At 42.0% G+C, this 15,271-nt stretch overlaps 1 protein-coding gene across 4 annotated transcripts; it reads left to right on the forward strand.

Annotated features, from left to right (window-relative positions):
- The first annotated feature begins 1,286 nt into the window (after positions 1-1,286).
- LOC103646241 (uncharacterized) lies at positions 1,287-7,360 on the forward strand. Of its 4 annotated transcripts, none has more exons than NM_001350734.1 (6): positions 1,287-1,470; positions 3,581-3,681; positions 4,005-4,081; positions 4,230-5,981; positions 6,183-6,369; positions 6,444-7,360. In NM_001350734.1, exons 2-6 carry the CDS (start codon positions 3,609-3,611, stop codon positions 7,148-7,150), a joined length of 2,796 nt encoding a protein of 931 aa, NP_001337663.1. In that variant the 5' UTR covers positions 1,287-1,470; positions 3,581-3,608; the 3' UTR covers positions 7,151-7,360. The 4 variants fall into 4 exon arrangements, with proteins under 4 accessions (NP_001337663.1, XP_008669189.2, XP_008669190.2 ...); XM_008670967.4 differs by lacking the exon at positions 1,287-1,470 and adding an exon at positions 2,280-2,535 and having other exon boundaries at positions 6,444-7,235; XM_008670968.4 differs by lacking the exon at positions 1,287-1,470 and adding an exon at positions 2,422-3,501 and having other exon boundaries at positions 6,444-7,235.
- Positions 7,361-15,271: the final 7,911 nt, after the last annotated feature.

The following is a 15,271-nucleotide window of genomic DNA, read 5'->3' on the forward strand; positions in this document are numbered from 1 at the left end:
TGTAGTCTAACAAACCATGAGTATTCTAGACTTCGTATAGGCAATTACCAAGGCAAAGACCTTTATAAATACCGTCTTACATGTGCAATTAACAGCCATGGGATCTATGTCCAATTAATTCACCAGACCGTACACACACAGAGGATGTATTTTGGACATCGGGCGGACAGGGGCACCAGACTAGGTCCGGTGTGCTGTCCGGTAAACCCAATGGTCGGATTAGAAGGACCTAGTGCCGAATGACGTGACAGTGCAATAGTGGAAGGTCCGGTGCATCGGACCAGGTCTGGCGCCAATAGTTACTGACGGAAAGTGCTATAATCAGAGGTCCGGTGCACCACCAGACCGGACTTGTCTAGTGTGAACAGAATATACAGAATTTTATCAACTACTAATTTTATTTTTTGGGGCTATATATACACTTGTTTGACATAAAACTCATTTCTAGAAAGTTGCAAAACTGCCTCTAACCTCTCTCTTGGTGAGAGTGCTTAGTGCGAGATTATGTGTCAGAGAGCAAATAGAGGCTAGATAAGTGAACAAATAGCCAATGTGATGTGTGTAGAAGCTAGAGAGAGAGCTTAACAAGAGTAAATCAACCTTGAGCAAGTTTGGCGCGATTCAGCCATTCGCTTTGCGCATTCGCTGGAGAGCTTTTAAGGCGTGGAAAATGTTGGGATTTTTGTAAAGCAACATAGAGGCAGTGGAAATCTCGGCTTATCATGGTGGTGAGATACAAAGAGCGTGTCGAAAATGACTCAAAGACGTTGGGCTATCTCAACAACATGGAGTAAGCAAGTATTTGAGGCTTTAGCAAACTACGCGATGAATCACGTGTCACAATATTAATCCGCTGCACTGATTTGTTCCAAGCAAGTAAGTTAATACTTTATATAATCGCTTATTCACCCTCTGATCCTTTCCATACTTTCAGGAGTACATTGCGCGAAGTCATTGAATAAACAAACGGGTAGTCGTAGTCTCACACCATACGATTAGCAGTCTGCCAAGCCTGATCGTGCAGTGCCCCGTAATTCACGCCCCCTTCTGTTTAGCGTTTTTTCTTCCTTGCATTGCAGTTCAGTTCAGTCGGTCGTGCACTCTTCATCCATCCATCCAGCCAGCCAGCCAATCGAACCGCAACGTCATCCGCTGCCCACCGGCCACCGCCATCATCACCACTTTCGGGTTTGGTATTTCCCGCACGCACGCAACGCACGTACGCGGGCCACGAGTGGGAGTGGTGGTGGTGGAGGTGGAGGTGGACACCCGAAGCCAAGCAAAGCAAGCGGGGAAGAAACAACAAGGGACACTTCACAAAAGCTGGGCTGAGATCGATCCATCGATCGATCCCCTTCCACACCAGCCTCCTACCGCGTCGCTTAGTGCTCACTACTGCTCACCACTACTCCGTCCCGCGTCGCGCCCCGCGCCCCGCGCCGGCGAATGCTCCGGCTCTCCTCGCCGCAGGTGAACTCCTCCGAATTGCGCCTGCTATTCCTTCGCTCACTCTCCTCTCTCGCTCTCGCTCTCTCTATCCCGGGAATACGGAAGACGCTGGTGGGTGGAAACCCTCCTCATTCTTTTTTTTTTTGCCATCTTCCTTAGATATTTTCTTCCGTTTCTTGGTAAATCTTTCGCCGCCAAATTTGAGCTTCCGATTGTTGGATTCGCCACCTTGTCGCGTGCCGCATTGCTTGTGCGGACTCTCGCTTGTGGGGGACAATCCTGTTTTGGTGATGCGCCCAGCTGAGATTTAAGGCTGCATTTGGTGCTTGTGGGTTCAGTCTGCGAATTTTGGGGGGGGGGGGGGGGGGGGGGGGGAATCTCTGCGCAAAGGGAGGATATTGAGATCTGAGCGGAGTTTTATGGTTCGCCAGGTCCGAATTCCCATCGGTGCCGGCGTAAAAAGCCGCCTTCGCCGCCGCCTCCCGTCCCTTTCCGCTCCCGCGCCCGAGAATTTATTGCTCGAACGCGCGCCCCGTCCCGTCAGCCCCTGCACAGACCGCGACGCCCCCATCCTGTGACGAGCAGCCCAGCAAAGTCGCAGGCTTTGCAGTTTAGGGGGTGTTTGGGAACAAAGTTTTTCTGCAGTTTTGGAAGAATACTGCAGTATTCTCAAATACTGCAGTATTATATACATAATGGTGTTTGGCAAGCTGGGTAAAATCTCTGTTTTCAAAACTGAAGTATTGCAAATACTATAATTGTTTTAAGGCATTCTAAACTTAGCTCTGGACCTCAGTTTTCAAAACTGCGGTATTATAAACTACGTTATTGTCATAACTAAAGTATAGTATAGTATTTCAAAAACTGTAGTTTTCAAAAACTTTGTTCCCAAACAGGGCCTTAAATGCTCGAGCTAGTATTTACCTGCAAGATTCCTCTCCCCCTCTGCCGTTTCTCTGCATCGCGCGGCTGGTCCCTGGCCGGGCCTCGTAGCCGTACCTCTCGATCGCTGCATTTAGTTGGTCTGTTTTGTCTGCGTTTCTGCTTGGAAAGCTTCGAGTTCGTGGTGTTTCTTCTCAGGCTCCGGTAGGCGGTTTCCTTTTCCTTTTTGCTTTTGGAGAGGAGCGTCTCGTTGGTTTCCATTCTTCCTAGTTTTGTACTACGTACCATGTTATTGTACGTCTTCTCGTCTTTTTATCATCGTCTCTGTCTTTCCACCGATTAAAATTTTGCTGCGAAGAAAATTGGGTCTTAAAAAAATGTGCCGCTAGTACTAGTATCTCGTTGCTCTCGCTGTCGCAACTGCATCGTTCTGCTGTCGTTGTTGGCTGCATCGTTCTGCAATTTGTCTCACCTACCTCTGAGCGCTGATTAAGTTAATATAGCTCGAGCTTTGGCATCCACATTCCATACGTAGAGGATAGAGCACAAAGCTATGCGCCTTTTATACCTTCTCTCACCTCTGAGCTCTGAGGTTTAGTTTGCCACTGTATGTGACCCCAAAAGTGCAGCCTTTTCAAGGCTTTTGTGCTGAAAGATTCCTTTTGATCATAATCATAGATTTGTACTAATTAGTTCAGCTCGGTGCATTTACTTTTATGTTACCTTCTGATCTTTGCTACATTCCACTTTTCCATCTTGCCTGTTGCTCCGTCACCATCGTTTCATATCGTTGGGCGTGCCGGCTAACTTTCCTTTGGTTTCTATAAACAACAGCAGGGCCATGAGCCCATGAACTGTGCTCCCCTCCCCCTGTGGCCTGGCCTATGCCTGCAAAAACTCAGCTTTAGGCATGTGTGTTTTCTCTGAAAGGACCCATCTTGCTACAGAGATATGCTCTGAGTCTGACCTCGTGCCCGAGTTCAAAATTAGGGCCTGAAACCTTTCAAAAACTGACGCTGATCCTGAGACCTAGGAGCACCACAAAGCTATTCAAACTCTTGTTACCTATATATCCACCCGCCACTCCCCTAGTGGATGGTAGTAGTAGTACTAGCTAACTGTCATGCTCCTGTCTCTCAGTTAGATTTCTTTAGGCTTTATGGATCTCAGGTACAAGCCTAGTTGGTAAAGTTTCATTTTCTTCATGTCCTTGCACTTATATCCTTTTCTGCTATATTGCCATGCTCAGAGGTCGCGTTTATGATCAGAAGAAGGCAATGATCAACTTATTTGACCTCAGCGCAGGGATGTCTAGCACAAACATGCTCACAGATCGAGCTCGTATAGATGGTACATAAATCTCTTCCACTTTGTATTTTTGTTGCAATGCTGATGAGATGCAATCTTTTGCAATTGGCCTGGGACAAATATTTCCGATGTCCTCTTTTGTGTGGGGCTAGTTGACATTGGTGTCATGTGAACAATGTGATTCCTTTGCACCATTTTGCCATTTTCAGACGATGACATGCTTGACTTGTCATTTTCTTCCTTGTTTTTTGCCTTTCTTAGATTAAAAGTATTCAGAGGTTCTCTTGCTCCTTTCAACCTTGCAAGGACTGGTTCTCAAAACTCAAAACTGAAACTGCCGTGTACGTTCTGCTTGGATATTTCAGGTTCTCCAGCGTGTAGAAGCAGGCAAGATGCCAAGAGAACAGTTGATCCTGCTAAAGTTTATACCAACGATAAAGTAGTAAGTAACATGTCATATCCCTCCTGGTTTTACCTATCATTTTCGTTAGGTGATTTTTTCTGTTAAATATAATACAGTAGGCGAGAGCCACTAAATTTCATTGAAGTGATACATTTTTTGTGCTGTAATAATAAGAATATTCCTGCAGGGAGCTAGTAACTGGAGCTCATCCAGAAATAAATCAAATGTGTCTCCATTGAATGTGGCGTTAGAAAAGGAGATGTCCAAGGAATTGGAATCAAAGAAGAAGTCACCAAGTGTGGTTGCCAGATTGATGGGACTTGAAGAAGATCTACCTGGTCAAGAGCCAGCATTACCTTCCACTAAAAGAAATTTGAAGAAAAGACACCTAAATGGCAACTTGGTCAAAACAAACAATCTCCATCGACATCAAGAGCAGTACCATTCCAGTATGACAACATGCGACAAACACATAGGACCCAAAGAAACAGTTGAATTTAAGGATGTTTATGAAGTCAGTGAAGAACCATTGAGAACATACCATTTTCAGGACCAAACTTTTCCTAGGGAAATGTCTTCCAGGAGCAAGAGAGACATAAGGATGGAAATTGTTCGTCAGAAGTTCATGGAAGCAAAGCGTCTTGCTACAGATGAGAAACTCCTGCATTCAAAGGAGTTTCAAGAAGCTCTTGAGGTTCTAAGTTCTAACAGAGATTTGTTCCTTAAGTTTCTTGAGGAACCAAACTCTACTTTCTCAAAGCAGCTAGCTGGACTTCACAGAAGCCCATCACCACCTCAGACAAAGCGTATTACTGTGTTGAAACCAACTAAATTTGTTGAGAGCGATTGCAGAAGGGAAATCAGAACACACAGAATAAATGAAGGAAATGAACACGTGATGCGGAGGACACACTGGAGATCTCATTCAGCAGAAGATACCTTATCCCAGCCAACTAGGATAGTGGTCCTGAAGCCTAGTCCTGGCAAGCCTAGCAGAACAATGGCTAGGCTAACAACCGAAGCAGCCCCAGCTCAGTTCGCTGAGCAGATAGGTTTTTATGGAGGTTTAGAAGGTCACAATTACCCATCAGATGCTCTACATCGGCGGGATGAGTCTTTATTATCTTCTGTATACTCAAATGGCTATGGTGGAGATGAAAGTTCTTTCGGCAGATCAGAAGTTGACTACATTGATGAAGAAGATAGTAACCTAAGTGACTCGGAGATCGTTAGCCCAGTACCGCCGCTGCATTCATGGGATCACTTCAAAAGATACAGCAGTCCTCACTCAGGTTCAACTTTTAGCAGAACATCTCGGTCGCCCGAGTCATCTGTGATCAGGGAAGCTAAAAAACGGCTTTCAGAAAGATGGGCGTCAGTAGCATATAATGAGATCAACCAAGAAAAGCTGCAACTACCAAGAAGTTCAAGCACTTTGGGAGAAATGCTTTCCCTTCGGGGAGTCAAGAAAGAAGCTGGTGGTATGGGTTCTGTTTCAAGTAGTAGGCCATGTGATGCCGAGAAAGAGATGACCCTGCGAGCTACGTGTATAACTGTTCTTAGAGAGAACGAAGGAGATGGGCAGAGCTCTCCAACGACTTTAGCAAGATCAAAATCTGTCCCAGTGTCATCGTCCATGTTTGATGACATAGCACCAAATGCCCCGTCATCCAATTGTGAAGGCTGTAAAACACCAAACTCGGCCACAAGATCTGATAAAGCAAAGTCATCATTCAAAGGGAGAGTTTCGAGTTTTTTCTTCCCTAAAAATAAAAGGCAGTCAAAAGAGAAAATCATCCCATCTGCTAGCTTTGATGGGAAAGTCGAAGTCACTTGTTTTGGCAGCATGAAACCACAGGGTGGTCATAATATTGGTTCTATGCCATTTTGTGAGGACACAGATGATAGTTCTGCTACTCAAACAATATGTTCTTCAAAAGTAGGCACTTAACTCAAATTATTTTCATATGCCCTTGTTGTTCTTTTTTTTTCTTGTTGTTGCTTTGATCATTTCTGCTATAATTTTCTGTGACAACCAGTTTAGGGCCTCTTAACTATATTTTCCTCGATACGTTTCGTTTTTGTTCTCTGCTTTTGTTATCCTTATTCCTCAGTAAACTAACGATGAGACATGCTGCAGGATGTTGTTTCTATTGAAGTACCTATTTCTTCTGCCTGTCCAAGTGAACATATTGATGGATCGAGATCAGGTGGTCTGAATTGTAGCTGTGATAAGCCTAGCCCTACTTCAATTCTTGATGTATCATTTGAAGATAGCAACCTTAATGGATCTGAATCGTCAAGAAGCATTCCTTGTAGCAACGAGAGTAAGTCTGGCTCCATCATTTGACTCGCGCGCTTCCTTGTTGTTATACTAACTACCTCCTTTATCATATCGTAGGAATTGCCTTACGATCCGATGCAATTGAATCTGTCACGCGCTCATTATCATGGGAGGAGGATATGAGCTCACCTTCGCCTTTACTTGATTCGACAAACTTAACCCCAATCTCAAGCGTGGACGACGATGAACTTGAATGTGTTGCCTTTGTACAAAAGATTGTATCATCTGCTGGGCTAGGCGACCTGCGGTTGGATATGGTCTTCACAGGCTGGTACTTGCCTGACTGCCCTGTAGACCCTGCATTGTGCGACAAGCTATTGGACCGGAAGGAGGAGGCTGCTAAGTCGAGGGAGCGGAGGTCGAACCAAAAGCTTCTTTTCGATTACGTGAACATGGCAGTGGTCGAGATTGGCCATGACACCTTACTATGCGCCTACCCCTGGAGGCAGGCGTGCTCCATGGCCTGGGAGGAGACCCTCTCTCAAGCTTTGGCGGAGGAAGTGCCACACCATATGAGGGATTGGCTCCATGGATCAGGAAAGTTTGCAGGAAACGAGAACGACAACGCCGGAACGTTGTTGGAGAGAGTCATGCGGCAGGAGGTGGAAGGGAGAGGCTGGGTGAAATCCATGAGATGGGAGTTGGATGAGATCACAGAGCAGATTGCAGGAAATGTGCTGGATGAAATAGTGGTAGAAGCATTGGATGGTCTCGGGATTTGTTCTCCGTGGCCAGAAATGGCCATGGCAATACCGAATCTGTAGTAGTAGCGATTGCTCTGTGTATGAGAAATGAGAACTGCTCTTAAAATTATTTTGTGCTGGAAAAAAAAACTCTCGAGCATCTGCATCTCTTGTATTTAGCACTTCTGAATATGCGCTAGCTCACTAGAGTGGAGACTGTAGAATTTGCTGTTATATAGAGAACAGCCAAAAGTAAAATAGAAAACCGTACAGCCAATACTGGTGCATGTCAAACATTTTTTTTGCAGCATAGATGCTTGGATGGTGGTGTCAGTAATTTCCTATTCCTAGGCTCATCACCACGTGGTACGTACTGCTACTGGAGAACACTGTTGACTGTTCGAATCCTTTCTCTTTTGTGTGTGGTTTTGTTTTTTTAGAAGGCACTGCTCCATGAGTCAGCAAGGATATAGTGTATGCTGCTGTCATTTAGCATGACCACCTTGTCCTGAACTGTCAGTCAATCAGAACGTAATGAATAAAATTATTTCTCATCCAACAAATCTGGTACGGCTTTACCTCGTAAACTGACATGAGCTGGTGTGTGTGTGTGTGGGTGGGGGGGTGGGGGGGGGGGGGATGCTGTCATATTCATCTGGTCCAAGAATTCTTCTATTACATCAAAGTGTAGCTGTATTATTTCATTAAAGCTTAAAACCTAAACCTGGGAATTCTACGGAGAGAGACCTAGAGGCCCTTGCTGGCACAATAAATCCCAAAATCCATGCTGCAGCATTAGCGCTAGCGCGTTTCACATTCTGAATTTGAAACCGGCTGGCATGTTGTTTGGGTCCCCATGCCCGCGAATTTGGCGAGAATCCATAAAGGCGGATGCTGCCAAAGGAGAAAGGCCTGTTGCCGGAGCCGATTACCTGGCAAGAAAGGCTCTCCACGGTTCATGGCTCCATGCATCTGATATGTGTATCATGCTGAAATGATAAGCTGGCAACTTGTTCTCTTCTCATTGTTGTTTTCTGCCGGGTGTATCGTCACATCCGGATGTTGTTGGAAGGGTAGACTAGCGCTAGCCTCTCGCCTCTCCGGATTCAGATCTCACTGCCAGTTACACGTGTTGCAACTTCCGTTCTTGAACGTCTACGTCCAAATGGGATGCAAGAACCTCGTATGCTGCAGTGCCCTGTACGTTTGCACAATCTCTATCTCTCGGTCTGCATGCGCATGGTTGCTTTTCAGAGATTTGTAGCTGTACTGTTGAGCATTTCAATGAGTGTCTTTGACTTAACATGTTGTCTTTTTTTCAAATAAAAATTTGAAATTTAGCAGTTGAAACCTTTAACAGCCATTCCTTGATTTGAATTGAAGTGTCATGCGGGCGAAAGATACAAAGGTAACGATGTTGGGTCACTCGGACCCATCCCGTAGCCTGAGGAGCTTGGACCCTCTTTTTTACATTAAATAGAACAAAGTTAACAAATTTTATAACAGCTCAAAAATAGATAATTAGTCCACCATAAAAAAATTATCACAATTGAATCATAGAAATTACAACTATGAATATTTACTTATAGGAAAGCAAAGATCTAGAGATATAGAAAAAAAAACTCTTTACTAAAACAATAAGCTAGCTGTGGGCTGCCAGGTTTTGGCCCACACTTGAATGTTTTCTGTAGTCTCGGATGGATTGTTTTCTAGAGTGGGTATTGTTGGGCCAAGTTTTATTTTGGTTCATGCATTCAATTTATCTCATTTATCAATCTTCTCTACTATATAAAGCATCGGTTTCCACGGTTCCATGGTTGTATACAAAAATAAGATAAACTTATACACAAATGTGTTTTATTGAGGCAAAGGGGGTGTTTGGGATGGCTACAGCTGTAGTTTATAATATCAATTTAAATAGTTTTAAAATATTTTAGTCTAAATAATAAACGAAATGACTTATCTAAATGTTTTATAAAGGCTTATAGCTCTATGATTTTCTGAAGAACTTAATGACCTACACCAAATTTTCTGGAGCTGAAGCTATCCCAAACAGGGCCAAAGTCTACCCATATGAATGTGACATACAGAAATCGTACCAATGCATGGACATTTATCATTTATGTTTGTGCCCATGTTTCTCTTTCTCTTTTATTTTTACTCTATCACATGGATTTTCCATTCCCTTTTTATTTTTTATTTTTTCAGTTTTACTTACTTTATTGTAATTATTATTGTAGTGATATATTTTTATTTTCTATTGCATGTGATGTTCCATGATACTCTCTTAGTTCTGAAGTATAGCGTATTATGACTTTAAAATTTGTACTAAATTACAACACAATCTAGAGGTATCCATGCTCATATTTAGTGAAGTTAAAATAATGGAAACCATAATCTGAACATTAACTTCTTAATTGGGTCTAATCTATAAATATATGTGTCATTTAAGCATTGCCTTAAGTTGTCTTAAAAAATTTAGAATATATTGTATTATAGCATAGAGGGAGTATACTCTAAGTTGTCCTTATAGTGCTTTTGAGATGTTCCATCATGTATTCTACATTGTTTTTTATAGTATGCATGTGCATACATAGTGTATTTTATAATGTTTCTATAGTATTCTTTAGATGTTCAACCACCTATTTTGGGTTATCAAAATAAATTCATTGGATAGTATCCATGCATGTTACTTTTTTACTCGATCACTTTTTTTTTCTATTTTCCTTTATATTTGTTTTATTTTTATTAGGTTTGATTTGTATTTTTCATTTCGATGAATTTTTTATCCAATAAATTATAGGATATTCACTTAAACCATTTCTAATATAATATAATAATACCAATCTTGTAGTATTTACGAGATGTATTCATGAGATGTTTTGTGCCATATCATTGATTGTTACCATAATATATTTTTGTGCTGTTCAACACACCTTTCTAATAATGAAGATAGAACATGGGATAAACTGAACATCGTAAAAATAGAACAAAAGGCGTTGTATATAATTTGTGAGTAACAACACTAAAATGAGGAGTACAAAATTTCATGTACATATTTACGTGAAATAATAACGGTAGGCAAAAGTAGTTCCATTTAATAAGAAATCATGTCCCAGCTTTGAGAGAAAAATACTCCACACACACACACACACACACACACACACACACACACACACATATATATATATATATATATATATATATATATATATATATATATATATATATATATATATATAGGGACGAGGTAATGGAAGCCCTGGGCTTCCATTAGTACCAGGAAGCCTCAGCCAGGTATTGCCACGTCCCGTACCAGCATGCGTCCCATCGGGCACGGGTTCTTACTCGAACAGATTTTAGCGTAAAACGTAAACCAAAACAGCGTAAATGATTACGAATTTTAGCGTAAATCGTAGATTTGTTTCGAAACGGTGAATGCATCCCGAAAATTACGGCGTAAAAATCTCGCGCGTCCCATCGTGAGCGGGTTCTGACTTGGACAGATTTTAGCGTAAAACATGAACCAAAACAGCGTAAATGATTACGGATTTTAGCGTAAATCGTAGATCTGTTTCGAAACGGCGAATGCGGTCCGAAAATTACGACGTAAAAATCTCGCGCGTCCCATCATGATCGGGTTCTGACTCAGACAGATTTTAGCGTAAAACATGAACAAAAACAGCATAAATGAGTACAGAATTTATCGTAAATCCTATATTTGTATTGTAACAGCAAACGGGGCCCAAAATTACGGCGTGAAAATCGCTTGCAGCCGATCGTGCGCGAGTTCTGACTCGAATGATTTCAGCGTAAAACGTGAGCTAAAACAGCGTAAATGAGTACGAAATTTAGTGTAAAACACGCGCACAATCTCATTTCGCAAGAGATTGCTGTAAAACACATCAAAAAGTGTCATAAATTTGGCGTAAAACACAGTAAGACTGTTTTTAATGGAAGCATAAAACACAACAAGAAGTGTCGTAAAATTTAGTTTGAAAATGCATAAATCACGATGGTCTCATAGGGCACTTGTTTTGTTCACAGTATATCAAAATATAAAGTACAACGATATTTTGCCAATATTGTTGCAATCATACACAATTTATTTGACATGACAAAAAACGAGGAGCTAGCCCTGTCTTCGGTACTTCAGACATTTCGAACCATTAGCCTTTAGCTAAGGTCGTGGTCCGAAATGGAAGCATTGCTGCTCAGCTCTTATCAAAACAGGTCTGTGTAAGCCTGTATAAAGCATAAAGACACATCAGAACAAGTATAAGTACTGGGGGTGCATTGTTTTGAAAAGGACCAATTCAAATCATCGTAAAAGCATAATAGGAAGAACAAAAACAATGTAGGATTGGTGGTCTACATGTTTACAAAGCAGAGCATACGCGCGATCTAGTAATTGGGCGTAATAGCGTATTCAACCACGGGTTTTATGTTGTCATCAGTCGTCACAGTGCACCAGTTGTAAAATATTTAGATCCATGCCACTACTGCTAATAAATGCATATGACAATTTAGAGCCGGTATTTTATACCTCAATTATTTGCTCTACACTTGTACAACAAGCTTATCCATCTAAATGCTAGAGTCTATGACCACTTATTACTGCAAACTTACGAGAATGGCCACTAGGAAAGCTCTTGCGCCCATCTTGTAAGAAGTTTTCTCACCATGGCAAATCACATCACTAGTCACTTGATCGTATAACTGCACCCAATATATCATAGAGGCACTGTGTTAATTTCAGGATGAAAATCATCTCTAGGAGTATGCAGTAATTAATAGTGACCAATAGCATTTACACTTTACAATTTCCAAAAAAGGGTCAATCACCTCACACTGAAGAACAAGAATGTATGATCAGCTAGAGTCCCACCAACAGACTTCAGAGCAGCAATAATCCCTGCAAGAACTACAGCAGCCGTGCCCGGTAAATATCAGGGCTAAAGAGTTAGTACTGTTTGTGGAATAAAATTCATTGGCTTTTAAGAAAAGCAAGATAAATTAACTAGCATCTGATTTGATTACGTGGATATCATCATTAAATACAAGATGGTTTGTCATGTACTTCTCGAGAAGTGTAAAAGCATTGTGGTTTGCAAAGTCCTCAAACTGTGATGCCAAACAAATTTTAGAAAGTGGTCTGCTACAGTTCGTTAGGAAACAAATAATATATTTTCAATTATTTTCCATACCTGGACAAGGACCTTTTGTCCATAGTTCTGCCTAACTGCGGCCATAAACTCATCCAGAAATTCAGAGTATTCCTGATTCAGAAAATGATTATCCAAATTGCTGAAGTACAAAGAATAAAATAGGAATTTCTCATTTAAACAACCTAAAATCAATCACCATAATCCATTAAGCCAAACACTCTGATTATTACAGTTCATAATCCCAATTATAATAATCGAACCATGATTCAAATAGGTGCTTAACTACCTTGCTGAAGTACCGCTGATGTAGACACTCCTTCGCCAGCCCACACATGCCATAGTAAGACATCAGATTGGATGTTACTTGAGAATATCGCTGTGTTAATAGAGTCATATATTCATGTGCTTTTGATAAATATGTAAATTAGAGTCATTTGCAGCAAAGCTACCTTACTGTCCACCTCAATTCATGCGGTCACTGAACATGGCATGCCTACAAATTATAACATGAAGTAAAAAGGCATGTGTTCTTAAATGTTCTCTCCCCTCTGCCGAAACCAACTAATTAAACTTGGGTGAGAAAATCAGTAATTTAGAAAGAAATACTATGTTAATAAAAGGCATGTGTTTATCAGCTAAGAACAATATTATCCGCACATTAGAGATCCAGTAGGGCCTGACAGAGGTAAATTAGAACCTTGCAGTCATCAAAGCAGCAGACTAAGAACAGTTAAACACATGGTCGTCACACAGGCATCAACGAACGTAGAGCGTCTTGATCCTCCAAGTTTCAGATTTGCTACTGCCCTTGAAGTCCGATGTAGGGGCCACTTTAACATCCGAATGAACCTGGCACTTGCAAGCTGATGTACAATTCGTGCTTAATAACCAGATCTTACTCGCAGGGTTGCAAATCGAAACGGATCTGGGCACCGCCTGGCCGCAGACGGGGTGCGGTCACGTGCTCGCCAGATCCAGCTACCGTTGACCTTCTCCTTGCCTTCCACTGCAGGCGCCGGAGCAGGGGGTAGTACTCCTACCGGCGGGGGCCTGAAGAATACGGCAGCCGCCTCCGCCTCCACGCGACAAGCGACGGCGGAGGCGTGCAGTAGCCACGTCCACCACGCGCACCTCGCGGCTCTCCTCAACGCTTCCACGCGCTTGCCTCCGCTCCCTCTCAGCCGCCTCCACCTCCCGCTCTCGCTCCCCACGGCCTCCCGCCTCGTCGCGTCCTTCCCTCCACTCCCGCTCCTCGTCTGCTTCCTCCGCGCGCTCCACCTCCTCCCCTCCTCGCCGTCGCGCCCCTTTGACTCGCTCATCAAGTCATATGCGGAGGCTGTGAGATCCGGTAGGCGTATGAGCTTCTCGAGGAATTCTCGAGGAAGGGGGTGAAGACCTCGACGAGGCGCTGGTCGGACTTCAGTGGGGATGGCGGCTCGCAGCATCCGCGGAGGCTGTGAGATCCGGTAGCCACGGTCTTGATGCACTAGGTGGATCCGGATCTGGGCGGGGTGGTTGTCTGGATCGGGGAGTGGGGTTCGGAGGCGATGGCGGCGTGAGTGGAGGTACAACTGCCGCCATTGAAACCCTATTTTTCTTGCACACAGCCGCTGTCGGAAAGGTTGGATAGAGTGATCCATTTTATACGATGGTGTTATAGCAAAATAAACGTAAACTTATGTACAACAAAGCGTAAAGATGAAGTTATATTGGATGGACTAGGTGGTGTGCTTGAAGCACCTGATCGATCGATTGAGTGGGGTCAGGGCTTTCTCTAATTAGAGAGAGCCCAGGGCTCCTAATACTATAACTATATATATATATATATATATATATATATATATAGTCTTTCATTTATATAAAATGTTTGTTGGGGATATATATAGACCTTAGAGCATTTCTAAGAGTTATGTAAATTGCTAAAACATTTAAGGAGTAAAAAGATGTTTGTGCTCCAACAATTATCTATTTATTGGTTGCCAATTTTTAAAGTTGTCCACGTAAACAAAAATAAATAAATAGGCTTGTTTTCTATTTTTAATTGAGCTATCGACAGAATTAGTATCAACGATCTTACCTGACATCTTCAAAAGTCATAGCTATCAATGTTAGACCAAACTGTCGCGACGAAGGTGTGAACGATGCCTCAGCATAAGAGGTTGTGTGCGATGGCGGCATCAAGGTGTCTCGACGCTGGAGATAGATTTGTGATCAACGGGGTGGTGGACAGCACGAAATAGTGGTTGTAGTATGCTTTTCGCGATTTATCACTAACTTTAATTTAGAGGGTTCCAACGATGTTGATAAATGTATGAATAATATTGGATTTTGTAGAGAGTTTATAACTTTATGAACCTCCTTTACAGGCCCTATACAAAACTATCGAATAGAGGCCTTTTTTACAAAATCACTAAAAACTAACAGTATAATAATATAAATATTATAATGCAACACAGAAACGGAATTTATGAAAAGGATATCTATTAAACTCTTGTTTACATAAATTTTACTTGAACAACTTCATTCTCCTTGTGTTCCTTGAAATAAATTCTTCAACGATATGATCATATTCAATCTTATCCAACAATCCACTCTCAAGTGCTATTGTGGCTAAATCAATAAGTCTTTGTTGTGTCATTGTAGAACGTAAGTAGGACTCCAATAGTTTTACTTTAGAAAAACTCCATTCTGCTGAAGCAACAATCACATGAATGGTCAATATAACTCTGTAAGCAATACTTGCATTAGGAAAAGAATCATGTCGCTTTAAAAAATTTATAATTTCCATAGGCCCCATCTTGTCTTTTGGAATTCCCATTGCTATCATCATACAACTTACCGTTAGAACCACGAAAGGCTAGATTATGCTTGACAAGAAACTTTACAATAGTATCATTAATAACATCATTATTAGGTGTAGCCTCAATATCAATCTCTGTTTGCATCGGATCACCTGTAGGATTATTACCAACATTATTATTACCAATTGCAGGGTCATGATCAAGTGAATGATTATTAGAGGATACTTGCGATT

Source organism: Zea mays, chromosome 2 (genome assembly GCF_902167145.1).
Source record: "Zea mays cultivar B73 chromosome 2, Zm-B73-REFERENCE-NAM-5.0, whole genome shotgun sequence".
NCBI lineage: Eukaryota > Viridiplantae > Streptophyta > Magnoliopsida > Poales > Poaceae > Zea > Zea mays.